At 35.3% G+C, this 14,383-nt stretch overlaps 1 protein-coding gene across 3 annotated transcripts in view; it reads left to right on the forward strand.

Moving 5' to 3' along the window:
• The window catches only part of SCAF11 (SR-related CTD associated factor 11), an 89,820-nt gene extending 78,904 nt beyond the window's left edge, over nucleotides 1-10,916 (forward strand). For 2 of the 3 annotated variants that reach the window (XM_065934567.1, XM_065934569.1), the window contains 6 exons: nucleotides 1,665-1,771; nucleotides 2,441-5,134; nucleotides 5,799-6,142; nucleotides 7,169-7,387; nucleotides 7,737-7,856; nucleotides 8,125-10,916. In XM_065934567.1, the coding sequence (XP_065790639.1) occupies nucleotides 1,665-1,771; nucleotides 2,441-5,134; nucleotides 5,799-6,142; nucleotides 7,169-7,387; nucleotides 7,737-7,856; nucleotides 8,125-8,271 (3,631 nt within the window). In that variant the 3' untranslated portion in view covers nucleotides 8,272-10,916. The remainder of the gene's footprint in view (nucleotides 1-1,664; nucleotides 1,772-2,440; nucleotides 5,135-5,798; nucleotides 6,143-7,168; nucleotides 7,388-7,736; nucleotides 7,857-8,124) is intronic. The other variant, XM_065934568.1, reaches the window with a different exon arrangement.
• Nucleotides 10,917-14,383: the final 3,467 nt, after the last annotated feature.

Genomic DNA, 14,383 nt, shown 5'->3' on the forward strand with positions numbered 1-14,383 from the left:
TTTACTAAAATGTTTAAATGCTAATGTGTGCATAAGATAGTAATATCTTATATTCAGAGATATTCAACAGTTATATTTCTAAGAAAGTTTGTTTAATTAAATCTTGGTGTTTCAGATGCCTAATGAAAGGTCTCTATTTAAGGAACCCCTTGAAAAATAAAGAATATTGTATTTGTTTGTTTAATAATGTAAATATTTGATCTCTTTAACAGGGATAACACCTAAACAACAAGGTTCATTATTAGTAATAGCATTGTTATCTTTTACTCCATTCCAGTCTTCCCTGTGTGCTGTTAGCTGAAGCATTGCTTTTGTTATGACACTTCCATCTCCAAACTGTTATTCTAAACAACTGCTTGATCAAGTCCCTACTTTGCCCTGGCATTCATGACTCTCTATATAGCCCAGCCTTTTCTCTTTTAGTGTAAGCCCTGAAAATATTAGCACATTGGTTGCTAGGTACATGATATGTACTTAAGTCAAGCTCCTATGTAAAGATTGAGTTCCTTGCCAGAGTTCTATATTCATTCCTTTAACTTTTATATATCACTGTAATGGAGTTCTGCATAGGGCCTTCATTCTCTAGGAGTAACAGTGGAATATAAATAAGTAAAATTAGACAAGGTCCAGATATGTAAAATATGAAATTTTCCCTTAGAGCTGTATATTTTTTATGTGCAAGATGCACACTGTTTTTCAAGTTTCTTTCATCCTCCAGAACCTCACCTTAGACTGGATGAGATAGTCTTTTGTTAGGAGACCTGACTGAACAGATATGAGTCAGAGTAGGAACAAGCTGAGAGGATTTGGTATGGCTGCAGTAACTGGGGTCTTGCAGGTCCAGAGGGATCCTAGGAACTTTGAAGAACCATCGTCCTCAGATTGAGGAATTTTGGCATATACCATAGCAATAGAAATCAGTTGCGGTTCTTTTTTCCTTTTTAAAAATGTATTTTGATATTTTTGGCCTTGATATATGCCATAAAAACATAAATCTAACAAAAAATTCAAAATTCAAGTGATGTAGCTTTCCTTTCAGTTTTTTACATTTTTGTTTATTTATGGATTGATTCCCCTTTGATCTTGCTAATTTCTTTAAAACCTGATCCGATTAACTCAGCTCAATTATCTTTTTGGTTGCCTGGACATAGGATGGGGAATGTTATGGATGCTGGAAATGTTCTATTTCTTGTTTGGGGTAGTGGTTATACAGGTGTATTTATACATTGGCCAAAAGTCATCACACTATGCACTTAAAATCTGTACATTTCATTTGTGTATTTTATTTATCTACATTTTATTATCCAAGTTGGTTATTTTTAAAGTAGTGAAAAAAAGTTAAAATTCTTGACAAAATAATTGCATTAACTTATTTAAATGAGAATCAACTACTATATATTAAATTGCCCTTGATAACACTTTGCTATTAATTTATTGAAAAAGCATGCTTTTAGAAAGTTTTTTATCTTTTTATTTTTTGTAGCCAGTTGGTAGCCACCGTGGTTACTATGAGTAACCTTGAATTTACTTTTTTAGTTGTTTGGCAAAAAATAATTTAATCACATATATTTTAGTATTTCTAGGTTATTTGGAAAATTAATACTTTTAAATTGCTGGTTTTATTATTTAAACAAAAATGTCTTTATTTTGTTTTAAATTTTCAGAATTAGTTTTATACCCTGCAATATTGAAATAGAAGTCCTTCCTCTCATCTCTTCTGTGTTGCCAAGAACTATTCTTCCAACAAGTACCATATCTTTAGAAAATTTTGGTAAAGTTTTTAAATTTCTTTCTAGTTAAAAAAAAATTACCAAGCCTCTTTCAGTCTCATGAAAAGTATAAGTTTTGACGACTTAGATATGCTGTAAAATAAGGTATGGATAATGAGTCCTAGATATTTCTATAAATATTTGTACAGTGACTTGACTTTAAAATTGTTGCAACTAGAAAGTCCTTTTACTTTAAGAAATTACAACTTCATGTCTTTGAGGAACTGATTAGAAGTTTCCTTTCTGTTTAGAGGTTCAGGGCTCAAACCACTGATTTTTAGAAGTAATACCTCCTATGAATTATGAACAAATAGTTTGAGTCTTTACTATTTGTGGATAGCTGTTGTGTCCTGCTTTTGCCTAGGTAATAGTGATTCATAAAGCAAATGGCAATTAACAGATCAAAAATTTTCTTTTTTTTTTTCACTATAGAATTGCCTACATGGATTCAAATCTTGGGATAACTCATTTCAGTAGCTTTCACAAATTGGTATTAACTCTGATGTTAGTAGCTATACGTTTATTAATAATTTGATTCACAAGTATATTTTGTTTTACTCTGTTATAGATGTCTATTTTATTCATATTTTAAAATAAAATATAGCTTATTCTATCAATTCTTATCACTTGATGAAACATATACTTACTTTTTCCTTTTTGTATACTATTAGGTACTTCTTGCAAAGGCTATGCATTAGCACATACTCAAGAAGGGGAAGAGAAGAAGCAAACTTCTGGTACCTCAAACACCAGAGGATCAAGACGAAAACCTGCAGCAGCAACACCTACAAGAAGATCTACACGTAACACAAGAGCTGAACCAGTCAGTCAGTCTCAGAGATCCCCAGTATCAAATATTTCTGGGTGTGATGCCCCAGATAACAATAATCCATCTGTAAGTGTTTCCTCTTCAGGTGAGTCAGAGAAGCAAACAAGGCAGGCTCCAAAACGGAAGTCTGTAAGAAGAGGAAGAAAACTACCTTTATTGAAAAAGAAACTTCGAAGCTCTGTGCCTACCCCTGAAAAATCATCTTCCAGTGATTCAGTTGATGAAGAAGTAGCAGAACCTGACATACCACCTGAGTTAGAGAAAGAACACCAATCAGATGTAGAAAGTACTAACACTGTGCAGATAAATGTAGAAAATGAGTCTGCTAATGGTTTAAGAAGTTTCAGTGAGCCATTAAAAGAGAGTGAAGAATGTGGTGAGACCCATGATACAGAGGAAAGAGTAGAAATGTTACATTCTGAGTCTGGTACCCAAGATCCTCCTGTGTTATTTGGAGGGGAGGAGGAAATTCAAGAAGTTGAGAATACAGGTATAGAAGTTAATGTTTTATGTCTGGAAAGTGAGATTTCTGCAAGTACTTCCGAAAAAGGAAGTGATCCGTTGGAAAATCAAGACCCAATAGTTGAACCTTCAGAATCAGAAATAAAAGCAGATATATGTATAGATCATGCTCCAAATGATTCTCTTACATGTTCAGGATCTGAAATTGAAGTGTACCAACCCGCATCAAGCTTAGGTGAGTTACCTGAGAATGCGGAGTCAATAGTTAATGAAGAAAAAGTTATGGAGAGTTCTATAGTAAATATTACTGATCATAGAGATTCTACAGTAAAAACAGAACAGCTTATTGACAGTCCCAAATTAGAATCTTCTGAGGGTGGAGTTATACAAGCAGTGGACAGAAAATCTGTTGAGAGTTTAGAGGTTCATTTGCTTGGGCATGTTGAAAATGAAGATGCAGAAATAATTGCAACATGTGATACTTCAGGGAATGAAACTCTCAATAGTATTCAAGACTCTGAAAATAGTTTATTAAAAAAAAATCTTAACACCAAATTGGACAAATCTTTAGAAGAAAAGACTGAATCTTTGGTTGAACATCCCAGATCTACAGAATTGCCTAAAACCCACGTTGCACTGATTCAGAAGCATTTTAGTGAGGATAATAATGAAATGATACCTATGGAATGTGATTCATTTTGCAGTGACCAAAATGAATCCGAAATCGAACCATCTGTAAATGCTGATGCTAAACAAGTAAATGAAAATTCTGTGGAGCACAGTTCCCAAAAGAATATGTCATCTTCTGATCCTGCAAATGAAAAGGTTGAAACTGTATCTCAACCATCTGAAAACCCAGTAGATGTGACAGATAAAGCCAAAAAGCCTCGTACGAGAAGATCTAGATTTCACTCTCCGTCTACAACTTGGTCTCCCAACAAAGACCCTGCCCGGGAAAAGAAGCGGTCTCAGTCTCCGTCTCCCAAAAGAGAAACTGGAAGAGATAGCAGGAAGTCTCGATCACCGTCTCCTAAGAAAGAATCTGTTAGAGGACGGAGAAAATCTCGTTCTCAGTCCCCCAAAAAGGATAGTGCAAGAGAAAGGAGGAGATCTCAGTCTCGGTCTCCAAAAAGAGATAATGCTAAGGAAGGCAAAAGATCTGAGTCACTCTCCCCAAAAAGAGAGAACAGAAGATCTCAGTCCAGAGTGAAAGATTCCTCCCCAAGAGAAAAATCCAGGTCCCGGAGCAGAGAAAAAGAGAGTGATAGAGATGGGTCGAGAAGAGACCGAGATAGAGAAAGGAGAATGAGAAGGTGGTCTCGATCCAGATCACGGTCAAGGTCACCATCAAGATCTAGAACAAAATGTAAGGGTTCATCATTTGGTAGAAATGACAGGAACAGTTACTCTCCTCGATGGAAAGAAAGATGGGCAAATGATGGTTGGAGATGTCCACGAGGGAATGATCGATACAGAAAGAGTGACTCAGAGAAACAGAATGAAAATACGAGAAAAGAAAAAAATGACATCAGTCCAGATGCTGATGATTCAAATTCTTCTGACAAACATAGAAATGACTGTCCCACTTGGGTAACAGAAAAAATAAATTCTGGGCCTGATCCGAGGACCAGAAATCCAGAAAAGTTAAAAGATTCTCATTGGGAAGAAAATAGAAATGAGAATTCAGGGAATTCTTGGAATAAAAACTTTAGTTCAGCTTGGATGTCTAACCGTGGTAGAGGTAACCGTGGTAGAGGTAACCATAGAGGTGGTTTTGCCTATACAGATCAAAATGAAAACAGGTGGCAAAACCGAAAACCCCTCTCAGGGAATTCAAATAGTTCAGGGAATGAGACTTTCAAATTTGTGGAGCAGCAACCCTATAAACGGAAAAGTGAGCAAGAGTTCTCCTTTGATACACCAGCCGATAGGTCGGGGTGGACATCTGCATCAAGTTGGGCTGTGAGAAAGACTCTGCCAGCAGATGTACAAAACTATTACTCGAGACGAGGGAGGAGCTCTTCAGGCCCACAGTCTGGATGGATGAGACAGGACGAGGAAACAGCTGAACAGGGTAACGTGTTTGTTTATCAACACTTTTATTTGAAGAAAGAGATTATAAATTTAACACCTAATTTGTATGAATTGAAGTGATCTCTGTTTATAGTTTTATGCTAAATTGAACCTCATTTCATCTTATGTAATAAACACTTCAGTATCTATTTTTTCACCCCATGCCTGCCCCCAACCTTGCCAAAGACCTAAATATTTTATGTATAATTTGCTACAGTAGAAGGATTTGAAGTAATTCTATGCAGGATTTAAATTCTATTTCATTTATATTGGATGTGTGCACTTGAATTTTTTTGATTGTTGTTTAATAAGTCGCTCAGCTAAAAAAGATGTATCCTTCCTTGACTTTTCTTAAGGACATTGACTTGACTTTTTGTAAGAAAAGAGCTGTTGAAGATTTGAAAAAGTGATTAACCTTCTAAGTTAGTAATTAAATTTTATGATTATTTAACTAGTAAGTTTCTTGAGCTGCTGATTCTTTGCTTGTGTTGCCCAATGTTATGGTGTGAAGTCATTCTTAAAAATAATTTTAGTTGAATGTTTATTTCAGTTAGAAAGTCACCCCACATTATTTGGGTATTTAGTTTTACAGTAACCAGTGGCTCTTTGTTTCTCTAAGGAAATTTGTAACATGATTTTTTTCATAAGTCTTTTTGTTTTGATAGAGTCTAACCTGAAAGACCAAACAAACCAACAAGGTGATGGTTCTCAGCTACCTATAAACATGATGCAGCCACAGATGAATGCAATGCAGCAGCACATGAGCCCCCACCAGCCTGTGAACATGTTTCCATATCCAGTGGGTGTTCCTGCTCCTTTGATGAACATCCAGCGCAGTCCGTTCAACATTCATCCTCAGCTGCCCTTGCATCTGCACACGGGAGTGCCTCTCATGCAGGTGGCGGCTCCCAGCGGTGTATCTCAGGGACTACCGCCCCCACCGCCCCCTCCCCCGCCATCCCAGCAAGTCAGCTACATTGCTTCACAGCCAGATGGAAAGCAGTTGCAGGTATGTATTCAGCCACTCAAGTGTAGTTAACGTTCGCCATTGTAAACTTCTAGTTATTAGGGATGGATGTTCAAGGAAGGGCTTCTTGCTGGATATCCATATACAGTGGCTTATTTGATTAGACTTATGGTAAATCTTTATAACCCCTCTTTCACTGTCCTTTCCCAAACCTCCCAGTCCCAAATAAGAAAATGAATTGAATACATGTTATTAAATCTAAGCTACATGTTTGCTGGTGCTGATATCCAAACAAGTTTTTTGGTTAGTTTAAGAAAACCAAATTATGAGGCAAACTAGAGTCATGTGATGGACACTTGAAAAAATGTCCCTATTTTATTGGACTTTAGGGGGTGGGAACTTGCTGTGATTGGGTACTGTGATAAAGCTTGTGTTGCCTTGCTCAGACTGACACCAGATAAAGTTGTTCATTGTGCATTACCGTATGTGTTTCATTTTCAGGAATTTGTCGTGCTAAAAAGAAAGAAGTGCCTCTTGGGCATATAGTAAATTTGAATAACAACTTGTAATGGTTGTGTTGCTTTATTGTTTCATATCTGTATCTCAGAAATTCTAGATTCCTGGCAGCAGGATATAGTTGGAAGAGCCAGAAAGAGGCAATTTGGGATCTTATGTCTTCTTCTGCTGTCAACTCACAGCAAGCCATTTGACTTCACTGTCTTATTTTCCTCTGTCTTTAAAGTGGGGTACCTACCTTAAAGATACTTACAGGAAAGATACTGTCATTAATGCTGCTTTTCTCCTTTTTGTTGGTTTTAGTGTTACTGTCATAACATTACAATACATATATATTTTGAAAGTCATCATGACGTGATGGGATTCTATTTAAGAATGTTACTCATTTTTCTTCAGTCCTTTAGATACAAATTACCTGAAATACACATTTCTCCTAAGTACTTAAGCATTAAATTGCCTTGATTTTTTTCTTTTTTTAATGTCTAATAGGTAACTAAATGTCTTTTATTTTGTACAAATAATTGATTAACTGATGATACCTCTTTAAAACAGGGTATTCCTAGTGCTTCTCATGTAAGTAGTAACATGAGTACACCAGTCTTGCCTGCTCCGACAGCAGCCCCAGGAAATATGGGAACAGTTCAGGGACCAAGTTCTGGTAATACTGCGTCATCAAGTCACAGCAAAGCTTCTAATGCTGCTGTAAAATTGGCAGAAAGCAAAGTAAGTGTTACAGTGGAAGCCAGCGCAGATAGCTCGAAGACAGACAAGGCAAGTTCAAAGTTGAGAGCAATCTACATAATTCTGCATATGATTATGATAAAAAAAATAACAGTTTTCTGTTGTATAAGTGGTAAAGGGAATTTATTGTTGATAGTCTTAAATTCCAATTTTAAAGAATTCTCTCTACATACGTTGGTGCCCATTGAATTATTGGCTGTATTTGTTTATTTTTAGAAATGTTTGATTTGTGTTAGTAAATAAGTATTTTTGTATTTATGATGCTAATATTGGAACAGTTTCTTGTAAATGTGCAGTGTTTTCAATTTTATATTTTTAAGTAATTTTTTTGAAAGTTTGTGATTTGGCAAATAATAATTACACATTTTCCTCTTACTAGAAACTGCAAATTCAAGAAAAAGCAGCACAGGAGGTAAAATTGGCCATTAAGCCATTTTATCAAAATAAAGATATCACCAAGGAAGAATATAAAGAGATTGTACGGAAAGCAGTAGATAAAGTAAGTTATAGCTTTAGTGGAGTTACGTACATATTATTTTGAATGTTCCTCTTTTAATAAAGAAATGCTTAATTAAATCTAACTAAAATAGTAAGAGGTAGCTTCTACTAATCAGCTTTTTTACCTTTTGAGAAAATGAAATATATACCTTATAGGCGATACAAAACATGTAACAATGTCTGATTATGTCTCTGGGGTATTTGTTTTTCAAAGAACTTTCCCTTTAATCCCTATAAGTATGAAAAAAAATTCTGTCTTCTTTTTATAGGTGTGTCATAGTAAGAGTGGAGAAGTAAATTCTACAAAAGTGGCAAATCTGGTTAAAGCCTATGTAGATAAATACAAATATTCACGGAAGGGAAGCCAAAAGAAAACCCTGGAAGAACCTATGTCTGCTGATAAAAACATGTGCTGAAAGGCGAGCACTAGAACGGACACTGACGAGATATCTGCAAAGTGCAATTTCAACATGTACCTTTAACTGAAAATCATACATAACTGTGATTGAAATTTGGTTTTGATAAAATTATCTTTTTTAATGTAGGATATAATGTTTTGTTCTAAATAAATATAGTTCAGCACCGCAGTATCTATATCTTTTCCTCCTCTCCATCCCCCCCCACCTCAATAAAATTCAAGGGAAAGTAAAGGGTTTAAAGGAATATGCATTTTTACTAGGACTGGGTTATACTGTGGATACTGAAAGATGTACAGGTTTTTGATTTGAACAGTGGAGTGCATAAATTAGAAACTTCAGAGTGCACTGGTTTTGGAAGAGATATATATAATACATTTATTCTGTCAGGCTAAAAATAAAAAATGGTCTTATGATTTTTCTCTCTAATTATAGAAAGATAAATAATGTATTACCATGAAGAATATTTCTAATAACAGAACATACCAATTGCGGGGTTCTTAATGTGTATTTTTAAAGCACACATCTGAATAAATTGCTTAGGTAGAAGATATGATCACGAGTAAAATTCAGTGTTCAGAACTTTAGAACACTGTTTACCTATTGTATCACCAAATAAAAGTTATGCTGCTTGTTTTTCTTTTGTGCCTTCTTTTCCCCAATTGAGATGAAGCAGTTTGATTTGCTACATTTACAACTTTGGCAGTCTCAGCTCTGTTGAATTTAGAAGACTTGTTTGGAAAAAGTGTTGACCTTGTATGTTCTTCCATAATATCTTCTGCTCATCAGAAATGGTAAACTGCTTGTGCCAACTGGAGAATTGCTTTTAAGTCATGACCCTCCCTTCCTTGGGTCTAAGGCAAAATAAAATGATATTCGCTTCAGGGGCTTTCACGTTGTTGATCATGTGTTAATCACTAATGAAATTCTTCTTACACTTGGGAAATCTCCAAATGCTCTACAGTGAATAAAGTGTTAATTTGGTAACCATTTTACAAAATTCTAGACATTAAAACCTGTGTTTTGGAAAAAGGAGAGGAATTAAATAATGGCGTCTTAGGCTTTCAGGGGCTAGAGATTGAGGTGTTTTGTTTTGTTTTGTTTAGTACTAGAATATATTAATTTTTATTAAAAGTAAGTTTAAAATGTTCTAGCCTTATTATTTTATTTGGCATCTTGAAAGAAAAAATGGGTTAACTCCATGATAAAATGTTTCATTCCAGTAACAATTTTCAGTAGATACCAAATAACTGGAAAGCACTTCAGATCAGATGTTAATGGCGCACAGATAGATATATGCCTCAGTGAGACAGGCTGACCATTATGCTAGGTAAATAGTGGAAGCAGTACTCCAGAACTGTGCTTTTCTGAAGTAAAGATTATCTGTTTCTCAGTTTATGTGTGTAATACTTTCCTGGTGCTAGCTTCGATAGGCGAATTTTAAAATGGTGGCCCCAGTAATGATTGTACTACTTCATAATCTTTATTTGATTATGAGTATAATCCCAAAAAGTGTTAGAAATACTTCCAAGCAGTTTCTGATCTTTATTCTGCATTTCTGGGCGTTTGTAATATGGTGTTCTACTGATTTATATGTATATTTTAATTAAAGTTTATGTTAAGATTATGATGGGGCAAGAGTTTTGGAAGTATATTTCTTCTAATAAAATATTAAGACTGTTTCAATTGTCAACACACACCTCATTTGTTTTGGTTTTGGACTCTAGTTTTAGAACTTTTTGTTTCTAAAAAACAATTCTGTGAACTTTCGATTTTGGATTAAAGCTAGTTCACACTTAGAAAATTTTGTAGCAAATTGCCTAAGTTGACTAATCACACAACATATTTTTCCTACGTCTTCTTTCAGTGAGATTTGGGTGTTGGATGACAGTTTAAAATTTGCTTTATACCATTTAGCTTGTGCAAACATGTTTAAAAGTTTTGAAAAAAATAAATGATGTGGTCAAGAGTTAAAGTCTCATATCTTTGGTAGCAGTACCATGAGTTAATTGAATTCTTAATACACATTTTTTGAGTAACAGATATGTACTCTGTATCTGGTTAGGGGTACTGGTTAGACTGCACTTGAAATAAGAATATTACTGGACTAGAATCAACTCTGAAGTATTTAAGAATGTATTAGAAAGTGCATGCTTTATGTTAAAAAGAATACATTGCTTTTTAACATTCCCCATTCTTTTATCAGAAATTTACATTAAGTTGCATGTGTACAAACTTAAAAACATTTTGTGGGGTTGCAGATTTCTCGTTATATATGAAGATTCAGTATTAACTTGATCTTTGAAACCTTGGTCCCTCTAACTTACTAGTCACATTGACTGATGTTTTAGGCGATAGTGATGCCTAGAATTTTGAGACTAAAGTTAGTTACTTAACATTCCAAAATTTGGATTGTTTTCCCCTCTGGTAATGACAGTCTTTCCATTATCTTCCCTTAAATGGCCACGGTATGTACTGCCTAAATGTTCCATCCAAAAGATGGAGCTCCAGAAGCACAGTGGTTGCTCCATGGTCCATGAGACATTGTTTGTAGTATGAGGATGGAGTGCTGTCTACTGAAACAATACTCTTTAAACAGATATGTAGTATGTAATATTTTCTAATAAATTCTTTTGATAAACACAGTAGTGTCTTTAATGTTTTATTAAGATTCCTGGGAAATGATGACTTACACTTCATTTTAACTTTTCAGACAGGTTGCAGTATTTCTTGGATTTGCACCAAAGTAGCTGGACTAGCGTCATAGTTCCATAAATGTCCAGGTTGTAAAGAAAGCTTGAAGTTAGCTATAACCATGTATTGTAATAGCATTTTTTGTAATTATATAATCATTGTAGGAAATTAGAAATGCTTTTACTAAATTAAAAAGCAATCTGAAGAGGGGAAAAGTAAGAAAAATAGCCCCTAATCCTACCATTTAAAGGTAAAAACTGTTAACACTGATCAAATTGCACATAACTGTTGTAACATCCTTTTCACTTGATGTATTGAAAATTTTCCATTTTAATAAAAATTATTGTGCAGCATGTTCTTAATATCCAGATAGTATCACTTACACAGGTACACCATTACTGGAACCAGTCCTCCAATATTGGGTACTAAGCTGTTTTTACTAAATAATGAAATTAGTAAGATATAAGTTACACTAATATAAATGATGTAAACCTCCTTATACACAGATAATGCCCATTTCAGATTATTTTCTGTGGACTAATTCCTAGAAGAGTTTTTATTTCTCTGTAAAAAATTGTAAGATGTATACACAAAAGTATAATTTCTTAAGTTACATTTAGTTTAAAATCCATTGTTTTCCTAAGTTGATTGTTCTCTGCAGAAAGAATCATCAGAAAGTTATTTTTCCCAGATTCTCCAAAGCATTTATAAGAACACTTTTTAAGGCTCTAGGAAAATAGGTTTCACAAATCTTTTCCCCTAGCACATGCATAATAGTCTGTAAACTTCTGTATTTTTATACCCCTTAATAAATTGAAGACATACTCTGATGTCCATATTCTAGTTTATAAGGGCTATGTATGTTGTGTTCCTCTGTTGATGGACATTTTAAGTTACATTTTGACGTTTTATTAAAAGCAGTGTTTTAATGAACACTGACTTTATCTCTGAATCTGTATTACAAGGTTACTTTGAATCTCAGAATACACATTTTTAATTTGGATAGATGATGCCATGTTGCTCTCTGAGAAGAGTGTACTAATTTATAGTCCCTCACTGAGCTTCTAGTTTACTTTTAGTTCCTACTTTGATACTGTGATAGCATGTAAGATTGCTCATTTTCAGGGTCTTAATGAACATATTCATTAAACTGTGCACATCTATTATGTGCCAGGAATTACTGGATTCTTCACATATTACCAGGTTTAATCATACCACAGTTTTCTAAAGGATTAGTACAATAGCATATTAAACTTGTGCTGTGACAGGCACCTTGTCAGACATTTGTGTTACTGTGTCTATCAAACTAATAATTATTTTATGAGAAAATTGAGATGCATTAAGAATTAACTGTCACTGAGTTACACAGATACTTAGAGCCAGGTTCAGACCTAGAATTGATAGACCCCAAAGTCAGTGCTTGACTAAGGGTGTTTGGTTGAACTCAAAGATGTAAACCAACACATCATGTGGGAGTAATGGCTGAAATAAGTACAGCGGGAGCACAGACGGGACAACTGATTTTAAGGGGAGACGGTGTGAGCAAGTGTGATTAAAAGAGTGATTGCCTTTACAATCAGGAAAGGGGTCACTGATGCAGGAGAGGGAGGAGGTTGTGACTGAGATAGGACTAAGCCCGTGGAAGGAGGGGGACTACCAAGGTCTACTTGGTTTGGGTGGTAGTTACATAATGCTTTATTCTTTAAGAGCTTAGTTGTATGTGTTATATTTCACAGTAAAAAGAATTTTTTTGAAGGCCAGCAATTTAAAGCCAATGTTTAGATTTTTGATGGAGCCACCTTTTTTTTTTTAATCACTTTAGTTCTTTCAGTCGAGTTTCAGTGGGGAAAAGAAATCCATGAAATTTAGGGAGAAAAATATCCCCACTGAAAGCGTAATTATGCATCACAAAGTGTGCTTCTGTTTGGAGCCAGAAATAACAAGAAATGTGCAAGAGTGAACTTACCGTGTGCAACACTTAAACTGTGCTTTCCGTATTAGACGGTGGCAGCTTTCAGCTCCGTTTTCACTATTTTAACAAACCATGCCAATTTATAAAGCACAACTCAGAAAGATGCCTGTTCCCAGGCAACAGCTCTGCAAGGGTGAATTTGTTTAAAGGGTCAACCTGAAAATCAGGCTAGTGTTATCTTGCACAGTCTAGCTGTAAACAGCATAATATCTAATTCAAGTCAATGAATCCTGAGAAGCGAAGGCTAAAAGGTTTCCTCATGAGTTTAGGGAAGCTGTATTCTATAGTCCAGGGATCCTGGAACTTTCTCAACCAAATGTGGTTCAGCCCATGTGCTTTTATTCCAGGCTCCACCTCTGTGGAGCCGTTAGGTCCCCTATTTGGTGGCCAAACCCCTTCTCTGCGTAGCAACATCCAATTCACTTTGCTCCTCCCCAGAACTCAACACTTTTTCCCCCATGAGTTTTGTGTGAAAAGCATTTATAGCTTTGCTCTCTTAATAGTTTAAGCCCAGCACTCCTTCATCTTTAAACTCTCTCTTCCTTAGCACTTTACAGGCCCTAAAGTCTCTAACTAAGACATTAATCTCCACACATGGTCCTTCCCATTTTGCCTTCCTGCTCAGTCCAGTGAAGCCTGTCAGATGACTGAACTCCCCACTTTCTTCTGGCCTTGGCCTTACCTCTCCTCCTTTATTACTGTTTGGTCAAAATGATCCACGTGGTTGATCCTGTAGCTGCCCTCCTGCTTCTTCGTAGCTTGCTTTGCTGTTTAATGCTTTAGTCACAGTGATTAAGATCAGGACAAGAAGTCACTTATCCAAAACATTGTTATTTTAAAAATCATTTTATTGTCATTTTATGGTTAAAAAAAACATACATGGCATGACTATAAAGTAATGAGACGAGTTTTCATGTGTGGCTTGTATTGCCGAGTCTCATTAATATATAGTCACATCCTGTCTCGAGCCTGGAAGAAAAATATGCCTTGGCTATTATGAGTATCACTTATGTTACTTAAAATTTATTGAGTGCCGACAGAGCACTAGGCACATATATAACACAGAATTTACAGTCTCTATGTTGTAGACTATAGTATTTACATAGATTTCTCAAAGATAACATTAAAGCATGTATTTACAGAACTTCAGACAAAAATAACAATACTGGAAATCAGCAAGTTTCTGTCTAGCAAGGAGCACCTTTTCATGAATGAGAGGGTTATGCAGAACTTATTGTGCAAGAGCACTTTAATTCCATTACCCAGCAAGTCCACGTTATTTCATTATATAATTCTATAAAGCTGTAAGACGAAAACCTAAGTGGGAAGCCATAACTGGTTTCATCAGGTCATTTAGCAAATTCTCTGCTGAGACCAATGCTCGAAGGGACTACAGACATTTACATATTAGAGCACAAAAACTACAGCTACAGCATGCGATTCCAA

The sequence above is a fragment of the Muntiacus reevesi genome, chromosome 4 (assembly GCF_963930625.1).
Source record: "Muntiacus reevesi chromosome 4, mMunRee1.1, whole genome shotgun sequence".
Classification (NCBI taxonomy): Eukaryota; Metazoa; Chordata; class Mammalia; order Artiodactyla; family Cervidae; genus Muntiacus; species Muntiacus reevesi.